This window comes from Euprymna scolopes, chromosome 19, assembly GCF_053919585.1.
Source record: "Euprymna scolopes isolate OS-2025 chromosome 19, ASM5391958v1, whole genome shotgun sequence".
Taxonomy (NCBI): Eukaryota; Metazoa; Mollusca; class Cephalopoda; order Sepiida; family Sepiolidae; genus Euprymna; species Euprymna scolopes.
This window is the reverse complement of record NC_136500.1, coordinates 83,126,810-83,149,064: the sequence shown is the minus strand read 5'-3', so window position 1 is coordinate 83,149,064 and position 22,255 is coordinate 83,126,810. Positions and strand designations below refer to the sequence as shown.

The 22,255-nt window shown below is 34.5% G+C and overlaps 1 protein-coding gene across 19 annotated transcripts in view; it reads left to right on the top strand.

Annotated features, from left to right (window-relative positions):
• LOC145239793 (DENN domain-containing protein 5B-like) overlaps positions 1–22,255 on the top strand; it is a 410,159-nt gene that overhangs the window by 138,196 nt on the left and 249,708 nt on the right. For all 19 annotated transcript variants that reach the window (XM_080103314.1, XM_080103312.1, XM_080103310.1 and 16 more), the window contains exon 2: positions 2,840–2,949. In XM_080103314.1, coding sequence (XP_079959440.1) covers positions 2,840–2,949 — 110 coding nt within the window. The remainder of the gene's footprint in view (positions 1–2,839; positions 2,950–22,255) is intronic.

Genomic DNA, 22,255 nt, shown 5'->3' with positions numbered 1-22,255 from the left:
AAACTTGCCACTAATTACTTTACAATTGTGAATTTTTTTTTCGCTGATTATTGTACGATTGTGAATTTGTTTTTGCTGATTATTGTACGATTGTGAAATTTTTTGCTGATTATTATACAATTGTGAAATTTTTTGCTGATTATTGCATGATTGTGAAATTTTTTGCTGATTATCATACGATTGTGAAATTTTTTGCTGATTATCATACGATTGTGAAATTTTTTTGCTGATTATCATACGATTGTGAAATTTTTTGCTGATTATCATACGATTGTGAAATTTTTTGCTGATTATCATACGATTGTGAAATTTTTTGCTGATTATTGCATGAGTGTGAAATTTTTCACTGAATATTGTACGAGTGTAGCATTTATCAAGGATATAAAGAAATAAAGGAAAGCTTTAAGTTTCATTCCTTGTTAATATTTCTTAGTCTGATCGGGTTTATTTTCATTTTTACCTAAATATTTGTTTGTAATGTGGTATATAAAAAAAATGATCCATCATCCCTCCTAATATCATTGTATGATTTCCATAATGATGATGAATTGGGAATTATAAATAATTTCCCGCCAGACACCTTATACTTTGTGTATGAAATTTGAAAGCTAATATAATATATTTATCATTTTTAACTTCACACTTAAAATGGTCTGTTTCCAGAATCTATTTGTGGCCTTCTTTACAGAACAACAAACGAAACCACTTTCATTTCACATTTTGATAATTTAGTGAAAAACAACAAAAATATTGTTAATCTATGTGAGTGATCTCCCTTGAAGGCTCTCCCAGCCAGTGAGGCAGCTTCTATTTGGAAGCAGTATGGCCGCCATTACTGTATATTTTTGTACTTTCTCGAGGAGCACGAATCAAATATTCTCTCCGTATCCGTTATTGAAGTTTGTCATTTACCTGATTACTGCAGTCAGTGAAGCCGGTAAAATCAATGTTAAGCAATGTTAAGCCTGGTCAGTACTAAATGGGTAACCATTTGCGACTTCCAGGTGCTGTATGTGCTCTCCGCTTATCTTGACATTGTTTCCAGTCGTCCTTGCTACTGGACTCAAACAGTGTTGATTTAGGAGAGGTGTGGTTAGGGATTGCGTGACCCTTGGAGTCCATAGGAATTGAACTATTTCTCTTTCGCTCTCTCTCTCTCTCACTCGCAAATACACACACATACACATACACAAAGTTCTTTTTATATAATAGCAGATATCTTATAAATTTTCCTACTGTCTGTGTGTGACATAGTTTATCTCAGCCTACAGGAAACTCACCCAGGCAAGTTAGGTACCGAAATGAAGCTTATGACCCAGCAGATGTTTTAGTGATATTTATATCCATGTTTGGTGTATGGAAATGCAAAAAAAAAAATGCAAAAAAAATAACGATTTACTAAACACCATTTTATTTACTGGATATTTTTCCGGTATAAGAACCCAAGTTTTCCCAGCTGGGCAAACTTGGGTTCTTGTATAAGAAAATAGATCAAAATTACAAATGAATCATACAGAATAATTTATTAGAAACGGTTTTCAAAATAAGTATACAAATGAAGCATGGATAACTGTGTTCTTGAGATTTTCCGATCAGTATGTATAAGTTAATTGAAGTCCAGAACGACTGGAAACAATGCCAAGATAAGCAGAGAACATATAAACCTAGCATTCCCAAATGGTCACCCATCTGGTACTGACCAGGCTCAACGTTACTTTAATAATCAAATGGGAACCAGTTTGCAATATGGATCGTCTTTAAATCCAATGTCAACAGATTTTTGTCAAAATCTGCCTCCATAAGTGTTCAAACTGTGTGCATTCAATTAATCCTAAGGTTCTTCAGCTTTCAATTGACAATCTGACTATTTTATTAACTCTTATTCTTGAATAGTTTTTTTACCTTGATAAATGGTGGTTCATTAGTAAAATAAAATAATGAAAATAAAAACCAGAAAATTCTAAGTAACAATTACTCTGTATTATGTCTACTTGTATATAAAAGGCAGTTTGTCTGTGTGCGTGTATGTGTAAGTTTGTTTCCTACGGACTCTGAATCAGATGGGCTGATTTTTAAAAAATTTCACACAGATGTACTTTATGCGTCTAGGAGTGTTCTTAGATAGGTTTTGTGTCAAAATGCCTTCCTTAAGTATCAAAAATCAATAATTGAAAGAATCTGATTAAGAAACAGACTGATTTTTTTTTATACAGCCCAAGATCACAAGTGCATTTAAGAAGTTTTATCACCGAACAAGCAGAAATGCCCGGCATATAAAATTAACAGTAGGTTCTTTGATAAGACCGGCGTGTGTTCAAAATGAATGTTTTTGTTTAGAACACGATTGAATCATGATACTTGATTTTTTAAATTTTAATTCAAGCCATTATACAAAAATAATTTTATAAAATAACAAGTTCTCTACAGTGCAATGTAGACTACAATGTACTGTGAACCAAGTAACTGCAAGAAGGTATGTGAAGCTACTTCCTGGTGCACCGTGGTGGATCCCTAACGAGCAGGAAATCAATTGCTTTGATTGAAAAATGGTCGATTTCCCCAATTTCAATGACAATAAAAGTATTAGAAGTGTGGAACATTCCTTGATCCTCATTTAATTCCAGGCAACACTGGGTTTCCATGCTAGTTAATTTATAATTTTATATTTTCATATATAAAACGATCGGCTTTGTATGTTTCCATGTATAAATGATTAGCTTGTCTACATTGTGAGAGAAAAACATAAGGAGAAATTGATCTCTTTCTATTTTTCATATTTTCTTGAAATTATCAAATGTCTGCTCATAATGCTAACGAATGTTGTTTCCTTTCATTGCAGGTGATAACTTGCATTGTGCTCCTCTAAAAAGACCCTACAAATCCAAAGTTTTGGCACATTACCCAAAATCTGTGCCATGGAATCCTTTCGACAAAGAAGCCGTTGGAATGGTGAGTATCTGGTAGATTCATTTATATGCTCACACATTACTACACACACTTTTTGGCAGGATTGCAGAGTCGGAGAGAGTTGGAGGATTTGCAGAGGTTGGAGTCAGACTTGTAATAATACTTGGAGTTGGAATCTGACGTTTTTGTAACCAGGTCAGGAGGTGTCCACACAATCAGGCTTCACGAGACCAATTAGTGTAACCAGGCCATCTCCGGTTCCTAAATGCAGGGGGATAACCCTAAGTCCCCATGGCGACGCTCTTCTCTTCGTCTAGTGATGGATCTGTCAAAATGTAACCAGACACTTATTACTGGAACTACGGCTCTGATGCTCAGAGCGCACAAAACACGCACAACTCTAAATCTGTTTGGCAATACCTTTAACTTGGCTGGGCATTCCTCATCAGATTCTGTGATTGAGTTCTTTTTTTGTAGATGTTCTGGTATTAGTGGTACATTGCTTCTCTCAACTGTAGCTTGGAGTTTGATTCAGGGTAGATCTGAAATCAACTGGGTTATTCTCCACAATCAAAACAATCAATAATCAATCATAACTAAATATAAATGAAAATAATTATTCATGAGATATTTTCAGATACGATCGTGCTAGGAAAGTGTGACCGTTCGGGTTCTAGATGCAGGTGCGTCGGCTAAAATAAGGTTCAATTAGCTTTCTTGTGCTCTTGTGGATTTCAAAGTTTCAGGTTATCCGAATTCTCAGAGCATAGATCTATATCTTTGGTCAGAGGGGGTGGGGATCCAAAGCAGGGCAGATTCCACCCCTGGATGGTTGAGGTGAAAAAAGACTGTATTATTTGCTTAAACAATCAGTTTTATAAATTTACTAGCCTGGGTGCCCGACGTTGCCCGGGTGTTTGGAGGTGTGTGTTAAGCAAAAAAAAAAATTTTTTTTTAAATGGTAGTAGGCAAGCAAGCAGGCTCGAACCTGTACCGTGAAGGAGGAAAACAATGTGAAAAAAATGTGATGTCTGTCTTTGCTGTTGCGCCCATCGCCAAACCGGAAGTGACGAAAGTTTAAATTAAGGCTAGTCAATCAAAAATAGGGGTTGACTTTTGAAAATATCGGCGAAAAAAAGCAACATTTCCTTGTAGAAAAGTGCCCAGTTGAGAGTGAAGGAATTAATGTTTTCAGCCAATTTTTCAATAGTTGTTGTCCGAAGGGTCGAACTTTAAAACCATACTGATCCCATAAAAATCCATCACCTCTGTCGAAAGTTTTAGGCAGACATGCATACATACCTACATACATACATTTAAACAAACAGGTGAGAGTTATATTATAGATGGTCTGTCGTTTGCATTTCTCCCTCTGATCTCTTTCCTTTCTCTCTCTCTCAAACCCCTTTCTCTCTTTCCCTCTCTTTTAAAGAAATTTATTATCAAACTGCTGGAAGTTTGCCATCCAGCTAAACAAACATGACAATGGCATGTTATCAAAACTAAATCAACGAATAGAAAACAAAGCTTAAAATCCCTTTTCAATATAATAGATGTCTATTTGGTGAAAACTTGTTGATATTTCGCTGGGGAGTTGTCATCACAATTATCATCGCGAGATCTACTTTTCGGCCATCTTTGAAAAATACATATTATTTTATCATTCTGCTAAAGGATCTGGATTCTTTGACCAAGTATCAACATCCCTGACTATAGCTAAGCCTAATGGTTACCAGCAAGATAATCTGCTACTGTCCGAGTGCATGAAAATCGTGTTACACTTTGATACCCAAAGAATAAGCAGACAGTTGTATTATTGGAAGACTTAAAATAAAAAATTGTAATCAAGTCGTTTTGGGGGGAATTCTACAATTTTTGTTGAATCTTCAGAGTTAGATCGAATTTACAGGTCTGCTTCTTGCTGTCCGATGATGGTAATTTTTGTTCCACAGGGGCAGATAGCTCAAAAAATCTTTTGACTTTTTGACTAAGTGTGTGCCTGGCAATACATGTGGTAAAAGGAAACCTGAGATAACCAGTACACTGCCACAGTTGCAAAAGACTGCTGGAGTTCCAGATTGTCACCGAAGAACTGCCTGTTATGTGTTGTCAAGCATTTGATATATTCTGTTGTGTTCATTCTTGATCAGGGATAGAGTGGCTGCTTGGAGTTAGGTAATGTCTGTACTGCATAACTTTGTATGCATGTACCTACTTGTATGTTGGCCTCTTGATTGATAATCCATCTATCTTATTTCAAACTCAATCTATGTAATTTATATTTAGACTAGGGGGTATCTGGCATTGCCAGGGTGTGAAGAGGTTTTATGGCAAGGGTATTGAGCAATGAAGCCCTAAAAAAAAATGTTTAAAAAAAAAATTTAACCAACCCTCTAAAAAAATTGAAAATAGCAAGTACCCATGCGAGTGCAAAAAAAAAAAAAAAAAAAAGATCAGTCACAATAGCCAGGCTGAATTCTATAATGCTTAGAGGAAAAGGAGGTCAAAAAAAGGAAATTCTTTAGTTGCCGGCCCCACTGCGACTGGCGAGGTTGCAGGCGTTCAAAATAAGCTTAGTTATTGCAAGGCGTGAATGACTTTTGCAAAAATGTTGACGCAAAAACTGAACCCTCCTTGCAAAGAATGGGTCAGTTGACCAGCACAGAATTAATTTTTTTGGCCATTTTTTGGATATTTGTTGTTCGAGGGTATGATCTTTCTAACGATACCGATTTTGTCAGTGTTTATCGCGTGTGTCGAAAGTTTTTGGCAGACCTACAAACGCATACATACACATTTTGCCTTTTATGTTATAGATTGCTATTCTTATATTAGTCGTTGTATTCACAAATGTTTTGACTGATGTAATCAATGACCGTCTTCAAGTGCATCTTTATGATCTTGGTAATTTTGTTGGAATGAACAAACAGTACATTTTATTTTATTTAATCCACAGGAGTAAATTTTTCTCATTCTGTTAACCATGACCAGGTATGCATGCTAATTTTATTCTCAGGTATTCTCATCTGTATTGAAGATTAAATCATTAATCTCCAGAAGAGAATTTATTGTTAATGAATAGATCTGTAGCATAACAACTAGGAGCAGGAGCGTTGGTTGGTTGTTTTTGCTTTATGGCATATCAACCACTTTTGGGTTATTTTAATGCCAAATCAAGTAATTTTGAAAAAGTTTTTATGCTTCAAATTCTTTATATTTTTAAATATTGGTGTTTGGTTTGATTCATTGTTTTGTAGAGGAAAATTGTTGTTTTTGATTTTGTAGAACATGATTGAGTTTTTATTTTTTTTACAAAAAGAAATTAAAAAACAATAGCATCAATGTTTAGTGCATTTTTGGTCAGGAAATCAGTACCTTCATACAGTCTGATTTGTTAGCACCAGTGCATAACGGTTAAGAGCATTGGCTAACAATCAGTTCACTCAAGTACGTTTTTTTACTGATTAAAATTTGTATTTTATTATTTCATCAAAGTATATAGGAAACTAGCAGATCTTTACCTCTGTCAACCAAGAGAAGAGTTTATCAGGTTCAATCCTTCCTGCCCACTACCACTTTTTTTTTTTTTTTGCTCAACATACATTTCCAAACATCTGGGCAATGCCGGGCACCCAGGCTAGTCTATAATATAAATCTCACCTGTCTGTTTAAATGTATGTATGTATGTCTTGTAAAAACTTTCGACAGAAGCGATGGATCCTGACAAGATTGGTATCATTTTGAAGCTTGACGTCTCGTGTGATACTATGAAAGTGACCCATGTGTCAGTAAGTGCTGAGATAGATAGGAAGTGTCATACAAATATACAATGAAATAGGAAGTAGCAAACAATGAATCTGTAGGTATTTTTAGATCAAGCCTTTTAGATTTGACAATGACAATACAAGCCTACAGATTTGGCAATGACAATACAAGCCTGCAGATTTGGCAATGACAATACAAGCCTGCAGACTACAAGGGAAGGGCAGCTTCTAGGTGGCTGGTGGTGGGGGCAACTTCAGATACCAACGCAGAGAAGACACTTAGTTGACATCGAGCTGCCGGTTGCGATGGATGGGAGCTGATAGCGACACGTATGGACAGTTTTTAGAGCTGACTGCGAAACAGAGATAGAGCCGAATTGCGACTGACAGACGAACGTAACATCGATAGAACGGGGAGAAGACACACACACTCATAAAGTCCAACCGTCAAATATATGTGAAACATTGGAATTGTTTTTCCTTTCTTGTTCCATGGCTTATTTTACTTCCACCTTGTGACCCATATGCATTCCGGCAGCAACCGCCAGTATGAACCAAAAGATGATGACACGGCCAAGGAGAATGATGAAGAGATGGAAATAGTAAACCACAGCACACAATTATGGGGTTGGCGATTTGTCGAAGGAAAAGGCCACGTGCTGTCACACTCAGATGACAAATATCGAAAAATTGGCCAAAAACATTAATTCCTTCACCCTAAACTCGGCCATTTTGTACAAGAAGTCGATTTTTTTGTTCACCATTTTAGCAAGTTATCGTCGGATTAACTTTAGTTAATTTCAGCGTTTTTGACTTCCGGTTGTGACATGGAGACATTAGCTAAGACATCAGATTTTCTTTCACTTTATTTTCCGCCTTCACGCCACGGGTTCAAGCCTGCCTACTACCACTTTTTTTTTTTTTTTTTTTTCTCCGCACACACCTCCAAACACACGGGCAATGCAGTTAAAGTATATGAGGTGGGGGGGACTTTCAGAAACACATTCATTCATTTGGTTTTATAAAGATAGATGATATTCAGTTTTTTTTTTCTTGTTGTTCAAGCGTATCAGACTTTTTTTTTTTTTTTTAGGACTAATGTTCTTCATACTTCTATTTAGTCATTGCTGACAGAATGAAAATAATCTGTCCCCATGGACTAAAAAGCTTCAGTTAGAAATTCTGCACAGTCCTGAGTTTAACAATACACATTTGGAGAAGGTCGGAGGTTATATTAACCAAAATATTGTGAAAAATAACATCTAAGATGAAAGCAGTAGTCTAAACAATACAAAAGCATTAAAATATTAAACTAATTGAATATTACAAATTTTTCAATGCAAGATTTTTTTTTTAAATCTTAAATTTTTCAGAATAAATTTCCTTTTTCAGGATGATTCAACTTGTGCCATGTTATATATGTATATATATATATATATATATATATATATATATATATATATATATATATATATATATATAATTTCTTATTTGTTGATGTTAAGTCTGATGGTCGGCATTTATTCAAATTCTATGTTCGTGCATGCAGCATGATAGGATATAAAGAACTATCTCATTCACTTAGAAGCATTGATAAGTTTAAAAATAAGCCTATACAATGCTAGGTTTTCTTTTTATAGATTTCATCTAAATCAAAAGATATTCAGGCATGTTAAAACAACTGGAAATTAGAAGGCTTAGCAGTGCAATTTTTATTTTATTTTATTATTCGTTGATTCAAATATATTGTTTTCATTAATTAAAGTGCTTCAGGTATTATCTTTTTGGTTGATCATGTTGATAATGAGAACCAATGTTCGATCAATATCTGCTTCATGCACAATCAACTTTTGTCCAGTTCCATTAACCTGATAGTTTATTGTTTGTGAGAAATGGATAGAAATGATTCTGTACACTGAGCAAACATGTCCGCTTCCATTTTTCCTGTAATCAAAATAAATACATTGTGAACAGGAATTAACGTGAGGGAGGAGGAACTTGTTTATACTTCAGCTTTACTAAAATAATCCTCTGTTCTATCATGAAGACTGATGTGCGTTTTGTCTGTGTTTAATATATATACAGGGTAGTCCCAAAAGTAAGGCTCTCTATTTTTTTTAACTCAAACAGTTGAAGAGCTATGTATACGAGAGTGGTACCATTAAAACATACAACCTTTTGTGCTTCAGAATTTATTTTTCTACGTATTTACCACCATTTTCAATGTACTTGTGACAGGAATTCTATGATGCATCTCTACTTCTGATGGATGTCCATGGCAGGGGTTACTTGACTTCTCACACCGTCAATATCTGCAACAGAGAGATGACTTTCAGGTCATGAATGTATAAGTTCAGTTATCATAACAATACAATTGTTAATCTCTTCTGATCAATTTGGGCGGAATAAAAATGTAGGAAGCATTACTTTTGGAACGCCCCCCCCCCCACACACACACAGATCTGTATCTATATAAATAAATAAATGTACTTCCCTCCCATCACATAAGTAAAAGAAATATGTGCCGGATGAAGCCATTGCAAATGTTCAAGGTAAAGGATAAAGATTCTTTCCCTAAAAGTCTAAAATAAACTTGGAAAGAAACCCTTCACTCTATTTTCATAATGAGATGTTTTGTTTCTTTTTTAAAATTTTTCTTTTCTACACCGATTGATACTACGTTTCTGAATGTTTGAAATAGGGATTGATTATTTGTATTATTTGAACTACTGTTCTCATCTGGGGTGTTATTTTCACATTTCGGCTGATGTAACCTCAGACCTTTTTCAGGTGTATCTTATCAAACGTGGAAATCTTTTTGTTGAACTCAGAAATGTTTCTCTCAAACTGTTATGGCTTGCAATAAGCCACAAAGAAAACAGAACAATGGAATAGAGTTTAAATAATGTATTACTGGAACAACAATGTAAAAAGGTTACAACTGAAAAGAGTAGTAAACGTCACCGAGCAGGCGAGGGTCGCTCTGGTGTATAATCCACACCTGCGAACAAAAGGTCTATGGTTTATATAATGGATAGAACAGTCCATTTGGAATGTAATCCCCCCCCCCTCCAAAGCTGATTTCCTCGGTTGTGAAAATCAGTATTTCTTCCTTTTGGGGCAGACTACCAAGGGGTCTGTGCGCTTCCTCTTTCTGCTGGAGGAGTATCACGGTTCTGACATCCATTTTGGAGGGTCTATGTCGAAACAGTCATACAGTTTCAATCGCCTCACTGCCGTCCTGAGGTGGTTCTTCTTGATCCTTGTAGAAGCGTTTCCTGATTTGGTTCAGGTGTCTCTTATGTTGGAATTCGGTCTACAACCCCAAACCGAGCAAACAATTCCAATAAAAAAATTTGTCGTTGTTGCCGTGGTCGGTTTTTTGCATCTTAGTACCTCTGGCCATTTAGAATAAGAGTCAACTACTCAGGTAGTAAAAATCCTCCACAGGTCCCGCATAATCGATGTGGATCCTCGACCATGGTTGTTCAGTCTTAGGTCAAGGTTTATGTTATCGGTAGTGCTTTTGCAGCCAAAGCACAGCCTTTGCTTCTGTTCACCATGTCGGTAATATCTTGGTCCATAGCTGGCCAATAAACAAAACTTCTCATTAGGCTTTTCATTCTGTTTATTCCTGGATGCCTCATGTGAAAATCTCTGAGAATTCTTTTTTTTGAAGGGTTTGGGGGATGACAACCCTTTCACCGTATAACAGTATTTCGTCGCAACCAGAAAAAAGGTCTAAACTGGTGTCACCCAGTGCTAATTTCTGCTTCGTTGTTTGAATGAAATTGTCATTTAGGGATTCTGACTTAATTTCCTGAAGTGTGACTGGCAGTTCACGGATAATATTGTTTATCATGGTTTTTACATCACTATTAATACGTAGTGCCGCGATTACTGAATCTTCAAGAGGTTCCATTTTGGCAGGAATCAGTCTCGATAGACCGTCTACATGGGCTAGTTGTTTTGAGGGTATAAATTGAATTGTAAAATTATAGTTCAGCAGAATAGTTCCCCATCTTAATAGTCAGTTCGCAGTGAATGTTGGAAGTCCTTTTTTTTTATCCAAAAATGGATATCAACGGCTTATGGTCGGTTTGTAGAAAAAATGTTTTCCGTACAAGAACCGGTGGAATTTGAAACTGCAAATATAATTCCTAGGGCCTCTTTCTCGATCTGAGAATAATTCTTTTCCACTGGCAAGAGAGTCCGTGATGTGAAAGCAATAGGCTGTTTCGAACCATCCGGCATTCGATGTAGCATGCACGCCCTGATGCCATATTGACTAGCGTCGCTAGCTATTATTATGTCCAATTGCGGGTTGAAATGCGCTAGGAATAGTTTTGAAGTTGGGATTCTTTTTATTTCTTGGAATGATGTCTGGAAATCTTCTGTCCACTTCCAAGCCTTATCCTTTTTCAGCAATTCATTAAGTGGTGCACGCAATTTGTGCATATTTAGGATGAACCCCCGGTAATAATTTGCCAAACCTAAAAAACTCTTGAGTTATATTTACTGGTGCTGGCATTTCTTTAATAGCAGTTGCTCTATCTGGGCCTGGGTGTCTGCCATCTTTATCGATTATTTGACCCAGGTATTTAATTGTTTGTAAAAAGAGAACTCACATTTATCTGCTTTGATCTTAAATCCATAATCTTGTATTCGACTGAATACTTGTCTATGATAATATCATCAAGATATGCGATTGCGGTGTCCGAGCCGGACAGCATAGTATCCATTACTTGCTGGAATATTGCGGGTGCTACCTTGACACCAAATGCGAGTCTTTCATAGCTGTACAAACCCTGATGAGTGTAAATACAGAGGAGGTTAGCACTTTTGTCGTTTACCGGAATCTGTAGGTAAGCGTCGCTTAGGTCGATCTTAGAAAAAAATTTGCCGCCATTTAATTTCGTGAACATTTCTTCTGGACTAGGTAATGGATAGTAAAAATCTTCTAAGGACCTGCTGAGTCCGGTCGCGAAGTCGGAACAAACGCAAATTTCCCTGGACCTTTTCTTTACGTAAACTGCCAGAGCAGCCCACTCACTATATTCAATTTTAGCCAGTATACCGATGCTTTCTAATCTGTCTAGTTCCTGATTTATTTTGTCAAGGGAAGCGAACGGGACATTACGTTCCTTTTTAAACACCGGGTGTGTGCCAGGTTTCAACTTAAAATCTGCAGCCATTTTTGTACATCTCCCCAGGCCAGGAGTAAATACGTTTGTGAATTCTTTTTTAAAACAAGTTATAAGTTTCTCCGTTTCTGCTGGGCGGGTATCTATTTTCTTGCAGAATGTGGATATAGGAAGATTCCAGAGACGAAACTCCTCCATGCTGTCAGAACCGAGCAGGTTCTCACTATCTTTTAGCACATACAAACTTAGTTTTTTTGTTTTCCTCCGTAAAGTGACATTTGTAATTAATTCACCTTTTGTACCATTAATGGCCATCGCCGTTCTGTTAGTTTTTAACATAGTTGACTTTCGTAATATTTTCCACATTTTGAGATTTATTATTGAAAGATCCGATCCACTGTCTAATTGGAATTTAATAGCCTTGCTGAAAATGTTAACCGTTACATATTTGCATAGATTTTCATCTACAACGTCCTTAGTTCTGGTTTGATGTACACGACTTCTATTCTGAGTTTTCCTACTGTGCGAACTTTTATGACTGATCTTATTGCATAAATGGCATCTTTTTGTTAAAAATGGGCAATCCCTTACCCAATGTATTTCACCACATCTGAAACAAGCGCTCGGTGCTTTTAGTTTTTCTGAGTTTCGGTAGTTAGTGTTTGTGTGCCATTTTGATGGTTTTTTTTTTTTGTTACTTTTTTTATATTCGCGATGCCTCCTTCGATATTTCTTGCATCTTTTTTTATAATTTCTACTTTTTGACAATCCTCAGTCAATTTTTGAAGTGTTAAGTTTAGTTCATTTTCTAATTTTGTAAGGACTCTGCGCCTGATTTCCGCATCTTTTCCCAATATTAACCCTTGCGCAAACACAAGACATTTAAAATTGTCTGCTGTTAGTTCAGACAACTTAAAGTCATCACAGTGTTTGTTCACTACAGCTGCGTAGGTGGCAAAATCGTCATTATCGTCTTTTACCATATTCAAACATCTCCCACGCTTATGGAAAAAGAGACGTTTTTGGCGAGAGAAGTTCTGTTAACAAATTTACCGTTTCATTTAATGATAAATCTGCTGTTTTTCGAGGTAAGATGTAATCCACAAATTTATCATGCTCAGCCTTTTCCAATTTTTGTAGTAGACGTCTGGTTTTCTTTTGATCAGACCAGTTGCTGCAGTCAATATTAAAAAAAATCTTCATAATGCCGAAAATATGCTGCAAATGATTTTTCCTCTTCCTCGTATTTAAAATTGTCTATCGCGGTCCATATTGTATTGAGAAAATGCTGAATTGCTTTCCCCATTTGCATTATACTTAACAATTTCTGTAAGTAACTCCTCTGTTCGTAATTGATGTACGGCTAACTGTTTTTGCAATTCCTTTTGCTGTTCCTCGAATCGTATTTGACGTTCAGTCCAGTGTTTTTCAGATTGTGACTGACGCTTTGCGGCATCGATATGCAACTTGGTCAAATGTTCCAACGCTACTTTCAATTCGTCCATTTTGCTTTGTCAGCATTAGCAATTTCAAAACGTTCGCTGAATTTTACAAAACCGTTTTATTCTTTCGTATTTCTTCCTCCAGACAATAAAACGAACATAAAAAAACATAAATATATAAAAAATTCATTGTCTAGAAAATAATCAAGTGTATACTTTTCTCCAGAAAAAAAAAATAATGCCCGACTTTAGCAGCGAAAACCACAAGTGACGAATTCTTTTTCCAAAAATATAAAAATTTACCTTTCTAAGTCGCAATGAGCCTTTTTCTTTTTGCAAAAGTACAGCGCTATCTTTGAAAGTCGTGACGAACTTTTTTCTTTTCAGCTCTTTTTTTTTTCGTAATGATCTGCGTTTTTTTTTTTTAGTTACCGTGAACCTTTCAGTTGCAAGTGTTATGTTAGACACTTCCTTAGGCTTGATAACATTTGAGTCCGACGTCGTTAGTATTTTTAGAATACTATTTCAACGCGAGTATGTTTTTTTTTCAATGTTGTTACTGGTTTTGATTTTAGTATGCTCCTAAAATCCAATGTCGTCAGTATTTAGTTTTTTAGAACACTAAAGAGTACGTTCTCCGAATCCAATGTCGCCAGTGTTATGGCTTGCAATAAGCCACAAAGAAAACAGAACAACAGAATAGAGTTTAAACAATGTATTACTAGAACAACTATGTAAAAAGGCTATAACTGAAAAGAGTAGTAAACGTCACCGAGCAGGCAAGAGTCGCTCTGGTGTTTAATCCACACCTAGGATCAAAAGGTCTATGGTTTATATAATGGATAGAACAGTGCATTTGAGGGTGATTCCCCCACAACACAAACCCAGGAATTTGTACAGAATTTTGAACGGAACTCTTTATTTAATCCACAGGGATAACATACTCTCGTCCGTCAGCCATGACTGAGTAGAAGTCCTTAGTAATTCACAATTGCATTTTGAGTATCACTGGCACTGACGATTGAATCTTCAACCTCAGAAAAGTGTTACTGTACAACTGAATTTTACCAAGTACTTTATCCACTATGCCACAGGTCTTTGCAGATTCCAGAGTTTGACAGGATACACCTAAAGAAGGTTGGAAGTTACATCGACCGAAACATGAAAATAGTATTCAAAATGAGAATAGTAGTCCGAACAATCCAAAATCCAAGTAATACTAATTGATAAGTTTTTTTTTCTCATTTTTTAAAGCTTTCCAGTTAGAGACATTTTCCTTTTTGTTTTAACTTCACTAACTGAAACATTATTTTATATGAATACAAGAAGAATATCCGTTTTTATATGGATAAAATTAATTCCTCAAACAGAACACTTTTTGCACCCTTATGAAGATTAAAATACAATCCTAATGATAACAAACATTATGTCTAGAATCCTTATTCTAATTTTGATCAAAATTCATTACATGGTTCTAGAAAATTCAAGATTTAAGCTTAAGGGATCTTAAAAAGAAATAAAAATTCAATAAATCTTGCTTAATTAGTGTTTAATCATTATAAATTAGATTTAATGCAAATTTAAAATATTTGAATTTTCAAATGGGAGATGTAGAGATAAATAAATGTATTTATCACATAATGTAAAGAAAAAAAAAACATGCCGGACAAAACCATTTAAGATGTTTAGATAAAGGGAGAAAACGAATAGATATTTTTATCCACACCATTTGAAATGAATTGGACAAGAAAAATGCTACTTTATTTTCATAATGAGACATTTTCTTTTTGTTCTTTTTTTTTCTTATTGTTCTTTTTGTTCTGTTTTTTGTTCTTTTTCTGTTTGTTCTTTTTTTTTTTTTTTTTTTTTAATTGTTAAAGTTGATACTTTTTCTTGTTTTCTGTTTCTTTTGTGTGTTTTTTTTAACTTCATTAATTTAGATATTTGTTGGTGTATTTTTTTATCTTAATTTTTGGTGGAAGGTGTGTACTCATTTAGAATATACATTAGCTTTACTTACCCAGCGTTACTTGGTGATCTTTTTTATATTTTCTTTCACTCATCACTGCCCCGGCTTTTGTATTTTACATTAATTTAATGTAAGAAAATATGTACATTTCTGAAAACATAATTCAATGAAGGAATTTCATTTCAAAAAACAAACATGATTTTGTGATCTATCAGATATCCTACAAAATGGTGTCATTTAAATTTCATAAACAGTTTATATTTATTATTGTTGTTATTATTTTCATTTAAAATCTATTTTTCTTTTCTTTTTTTTATTAATTTCATTGATTCATTTTTTAAATAATTTTTTTTTAATTTAATTTTTTTTACTTTTTGTTTCACAACTGTTTTTTTTTTTTTTTTTTTTTTTTTCCAATCATTACTGAGGAAGGTAACTTTGTCCCTATATATTTCTTTTTATAATTTTGAAATACATGTGATGTCCTCTTCAACTTTTGCTTCACATAGTTTGTTTCATCTTGCAAAGTTTTTAGTCCAAAACCATCTGGATTATCTTCCTTGGGTTTATTCTCTGCCAATGCTAGAGAATGCGTTCTCCTATCCAGAAATTAAGTAAACTTGTTCCATCCATGTCCATGATTTAGGAAAAGATCTTAGCTTTTTTCAAAAAATGTTCTTCAAAGTGAATAAACAGTTAGTTTAGCTCCTCCTAAGAATGTGCTTTCTAAAGGTCTGGCAGGTCCTATCTCTAGCAGTCACATAAACTTAAAAACACAACATGCACATGTGTTCATTCATATATTCAGGCATAGTTCTCTATCTCCGATTCCAGACAGTGCGTTCTTTCTAATTGTATTTGGGAGCTTAGTATAGACTTTGGTTCTTACATCTAGAACAGACATAAGAACTAAAGGCATCTTTTGTAGATCATATCGTGTGCGTTTGTATTCAACAAACATAATAACATGTAAAATGGCCACACTCTGCGCAGAAAATATATAGACCTGATCCTTCAAAATGTAAAAGTTAGAATTTAAAATATCTGTAGCATTTCAGTAAGTCGTATATATACATTATGAAATAAACGTTGTGTGTGTGTGTGTGTGTGTGTGTGATGGTACTTCTAAAGTTGGCCGAGTAAAAAAAACAAAAAACAAACAAAAAAAAACACCTAAATCTATCTCAGAGGTCGTGATTGAGCTAAAAAAAAAAATAAAAATCTGACTCAAACTCCTGTGAAAATGTTCGATTTCCGACTCGGATTCCCCTACCTCTAGTGACATAATTCACTAGTGCAGTTGGCAAAACGTTGGCCTGGCCTTACGTTATTTTGTGGAAGTAAATAGTAGTTATAGTACCTCAAGAAGAAGTTGTAGTTGTCATTATTATTGCATGATGACATATCAATGTTAGTTTATTGGACAGGTGGCTTCAAGTGCCAAACGGTGCCCCTCGCACCCCGTCTCCACTCGCTTTTTACTTGGTAATTATCTGTCACCAATGACTTGTAGCTACATTCCTGCATTCATTCACTCAAACATGGCACTTAATGCTGACATGCCCTGTATAACTGGTGTCTAGCCTTTCTTTCTTTTCTTTTTTTTATCTTGTGTTGCTCAATCAACAATCTGGCGTTGGTTAAGTAACTAACATTTTAGTCTGAGTATACCAATCGGAGAAATCATGTTGGTCATTGTCCGCTATTCTTAATAAGAGACTGGCTAGTTTTCGTTAATCCGTTACAGCTGTTCAATATAAAATGACAGCATAGAATAATGATGACACAATTGCATATTGATTACCCTATAAGATACTCTGTGTGTGTGAGTTTATATATAATAGTAATCCTTACTATTACTGACATGAATTATTTTAAAGGAAACCGGTTGGGAAATTAGTCAAAAACAAGTTAGCTGGCTTTACCTACTCGTTTGTGATCTATTTGCATTGACAAATTAATATTTAAAAGAAAGTGTAAAGCAGATGATTTTATTGTGATTGGTGACTGCGAGTAAAATAATCTGTTTGGCCATTTTGATTATTGAATTATGATTTTTTTTTAACACAAAGGTAACAGATGAGTAGATAAAGCAAAATGTTTGGGGCTTGTTTTTTTTTTTTTTTTTTTTTTTTTTTTTTTTTACTAATTTCCCAGGAATATTTCCTTTAAAATATTGTATTTCATTAACCTTTTATGACCTGAATTATGATGTAGATGATTAAAAAAAATATTTATTATTAATTTTAGTTAGTTTAAAGGGTAATGATACTATGATAGTCTTCAAACTGGAAAAATTATGAAGTTCGAAAGTTAAACTACCACTGAGGTTTTTTGCATTTCATAAACTTGCCTTGATGATTATCCATAGTGCTTGAAAAGGTGTGTTTATGACAACAAACGAAATCCTCCACTCTCTGAGACAGATGGCGGCATACTGAATGTAAGCAATGGACAGTTGCAATCTGGAGGTATCTGGCATCTACCCAGATACTGAACTAATATGTACAAGGCGTGTTTGAATCGATTCCCACTTTATTTATGCCGTTATATTCATTTATTTACGACTGAACGAATTAGTTCAACCAGGTCATAAAGGATTAATAGTAATTGTTACTAATTATATATATGTATATGAAAAAAAAAAGGGAAATATATATATATATAAGCAAACATTATCTAACATGACAGAATTCATCTGTTTGATTGTACCTTTTATTTTTTCAATTTTCCTGAACTTTTTTTTTTGTTTCAAAATTTAAAATATTAATGTTCCATAAGTATTCTGAGCACTTTTGATCCTTCGTCAAATCGTCTTCAGGGGAAAACAATGAAGAAAAAACTCGAAAAAAAGAAGCAAAAAACAAAATAGCTGAGAATGTTTCGTTTGAGGTCATTAAACATTAAAACATCAAAACAATGTAGTTTCAAAAGAATAGTTTACAATTTAAATTGCAGAACGACAGTGAGTTAAATACATTGGTCAAAACTGTAACAAAATCAAAACATGTCTGAGAGAAAATTGGTACATAAATTTTTTTTATGTGTGATGGTATTAGTATGTTTCTTCTAGAGGAAAGCTCCTCTTACTCACTTTGGAATATCACGAATCAAAATTAAAATATTAATAGGATTAAGTATGTAATTGACGAAATTGATTGGAATATATATATATATATATATATATATATATATATATATATATATATTGAATATTGAAGCTGAAATAATTTCCTTTTAAGCTATTATTATTTGTTTATTATGTCTATATGGGAGAGGGGCATCCCCTTTTTGTTTAATTATTTTAATTTAATCTTTTTAAAAAATAATATTTTAAAATATTTCTGCAGACATTTCAGCCATTATAATATCAATATATATAGACCAAATTATATAAACTATTTTATTTGTTGGTTCCCAGTATACACTCTTTTAATTTGCCTTTTCCGCCATTTTCTCTGAATTCATCGAATGCCATTTTAAATTGATCTATGTTATTGTTTTTCTTTATTGGTCCGACAACTTGTTTCCAAAATATATTGTTTTATTAGCAATAAAGAAATAAAAAATAAATAAGTAAAAATTCAATTGGTTAATAGATTTAACAATAGCTTTCCACATTGAAGAAAATAGAGATGAGTTTTCCACTTTTTAACTTGATTTCGTTTTTTTCTTTCTTTTTTTTTCTCTTTAATTAAAAAAATTGGATTTCCGTTTAAATCACTAGAACCTTCTATGGACGTGGCTTTTCTGCTTGTTGCTTAAATTCGCTTTTTCTTTTCGTAATGAAAAAATACTGGTTTCTGGCAAGTAACTAGAGCCTTACCTACTTATTTTTTTTTCGTTGCTATTTGGTTGGATTTTATTTCTTTTTCTCTTCTTTTCCCCCTCTTTTGTTTTATCTTTCTTTATCTTTTTCTGATTTTTCTCGCTTCATTTTCTCTCCATCTTTCCTTGCCTTGCTTTCCTTTTCTGGCCTCTCTCCCCTCCACATGTGCACATAGTGTCTTTTTTCTTAATTTTTACTAAGTTGAAACTCATTGAAAAAGATTTTGCTTTTTGCTCAGTCTTATCCACGCATGCACATACACACGCGCGATGGGAGGGGGGGGGCTGTCCAGGCCAGAAAATTTATCTTTACTTTTTCTAATTTTTTTTCTTTTACCATTGACATAACTTCCTCTGGAGAAATGTTTAAAAACAAAACTGTAGACTATTGTTAGGAATGTCATTAATTATTTTAAGTATCATCTACATTATCGCTTGTTCTTCTCTAAGGTAATCTATTATATGAATCTCATCTGTTTGTTTAAATGTATGTATGTATGTATGTCTAAATCTTTCGGCAAAAGCAACAGATCGATATCGATATCATTTTGAAGTTTGAACCTTCAGACGACAAACATCCAAAAATTGGCTAAAACCATTAATTCCTTCACCCTCAACTGGGCACTTTTCTACAGGGAGGGATCGCTTTTTTCACAGGTATTTTCGAAAGTCATCCCCTCTTTTCGATTGTTTAGCCTTAATTTAAACCTTCGTCACTTCCGGTTTGGCGATGGACGTAACGGCAAAGACGTCATATTTTTTTTCACGCTCTTTTCCTCCTTCATGGTACGGTTCGAGCCTGCCTACTACCATTTTTTTTTTTTTTGCTCAACACACATCCAAACAGCCGGGCACCCAGGCTAGTTAATCATAATTTTTCAAATCTATCTGAAATGGTAATCTTTTTCTATTTTTATTAGCTTTGACTTTATATGTATGCATGCATGATTCTTACAATCACAATTTACTTACATATTACTATTATGGCATGTATTCTTCAGAAGTGTCTGATTTATTCTCTGCTTCATTTGTTCCAGCTCGTTTGGCTCGTTGGTCTAGTGGTCTCTATCAATTCGCTGTTTTAATATCTCATTTTAATACAGCTTCTTATTCAAGTAGCTGCTTTTCAATAACTGCATGCTTGTGGAACTCTCTTCCTGCTGACTGTTTCCTTCTACCTATAGACTTGATCTTTTCAAGACTAAGGTCAATATGCATCTCCTGTCTTTGTGATAATCATCTTTCATTATTGTTAATTCCTTACATCAAGTAGCTTCACACATTGTCTGGAGCGATTTCCATATAAAAAATACACAAGGTTTCATGCCCTAACAGGCAATTACCAACTCCTGCTGGTCTGTTTGTTATGTGAGTTAGACTTCTTCATAGAGCTCACAAAGATCGTGCCTTAAGATTGTCATGTGTGCAAGAAGTCCTTCTCGTTGGTCACAACTATTTGTTAACCTGCAAGATTGCAGATGTTTACCCCTGACACTGTGAACAGCAAGGCTTAGTGGGGAAGGTTTGGCTCAGAATCCACAAAGGAACAATGCAGAAGCAATTCTCCATTGAACTAAAAAGTCTATTTTTGTTTATATTTGTAGAAGTATTTTAACAGTGTTCAATAAATAAGTATAATCTCTGCTATTATATAAAAGTCAGTTTTTGTTTGTGTGTGAGTTCCTTCCTCACAGGTTCCCAAATGGCTGAGCCTATCTTTTGCAAATTCTACACAAAGCTAATTTATGTCTGGCAGTGTTCTTAGATATGTTTTGTACAGAAATTCACCGGATAAGTATCGAAAATGGAATAAATCCGATCTTAAAAATAGCTTTCCTCTCTTATAGATGAAAAAGAATAAATTTTTACTGGGAAATATTTTACGTTACACCAGCAAGGGAGATGATAACATTTCAGCAAATCATTTCTTTAAAAAAAAACAAAACAGATTTATTATAATCTAGAGATATAGCTTAGTGGTAGAGCATTTGACTACAGATCGAATGATCCCCTGTTCAAGCCCTAAGTGTACCTCACCATTTTATTTTTAATTTTTTTCTTATTAATGAGTTTAATTTACAATAAAAGAAGAGGTACTATTTAAAATTTCGACAAATCATTTCTTTGTTTGCATATTTTAAAACTAAACATTAATCGGAAGTGACTTTTCCAAAGCATTCATTGTCAAGAACAAATATCAGCTGACGTGATATTGCAAACAAACACAGACGGAATTTGATGAACACCATTATCATTATTTTATTTAAAAAATTTTTTTTGCAAATTAGTTCATCAGGCAAATTATTCCTTGTAATACAAATGGCAATTGACGATTGATTCTATAATAATTCATACGCAATCTGCATAAATTAAAATATCATGTTTAAGTGTATTGTACGACTGGGTACTGCTAAGCTGCCAGCTAGTCGTGCAATATTTTAAATGAGGGTTTTAATTTTGTGGGTTTTGCAAATGTTAATTGGCATACACTCAGTCTTGGTAGCATTCACGTGAAGCCCTGTACAGTTTGCTGCTGATTCAAGAGAAAATAGGAGTGCCTGGGCACTAATAAGGTTGTCAGACAAGAGCGCAATGTCATCAGCAAAATCAGCGTCGGTGATGTAAAGTGCAGGATTACATGAGCTTCTTCTAGGTTGAAACCCACGAAATTAAAACCCTCACAAATAACAACCTCAAATGTGTTGAAGACTACAAGTATCTCGGATAACACATCAGGAACTCTGAGAAAGACTAACATTAGAAAGGGTATCGCATGGACTGCTTGTAACAAAATCGATAAGATTTGGAAATGCAATCTTGCTCGAAAATTCAAAATCCAAGTTTTCCGCGGACTTATTGAGCCAATCTTTCTCTATGGATCTGAAACATGGACTCTTTCAGCAAAACAACAGCGTCGCTTGGATGGATGTTACACACGTCTTTTGAGAAGAGTACTCAATCTCATGGCGAAATCACCCAACTTTAGAAATGATATATGGAGACTTTCCGAGAGTATCAACCTCTGTTTGCAAGAGACGGGTTCAGTTTGCTGAGCATTGTGCACGTGCCACAGATGAACTTGTTTCATCATTTGTATCGTTGAGGCATCCATCATCTCACAATTGATCACGAAAGTTAACTTTTCCACATACGATACGAGATACATTTTTCTCTAAGGAAGATCTTTTGGGTGCTATGGCG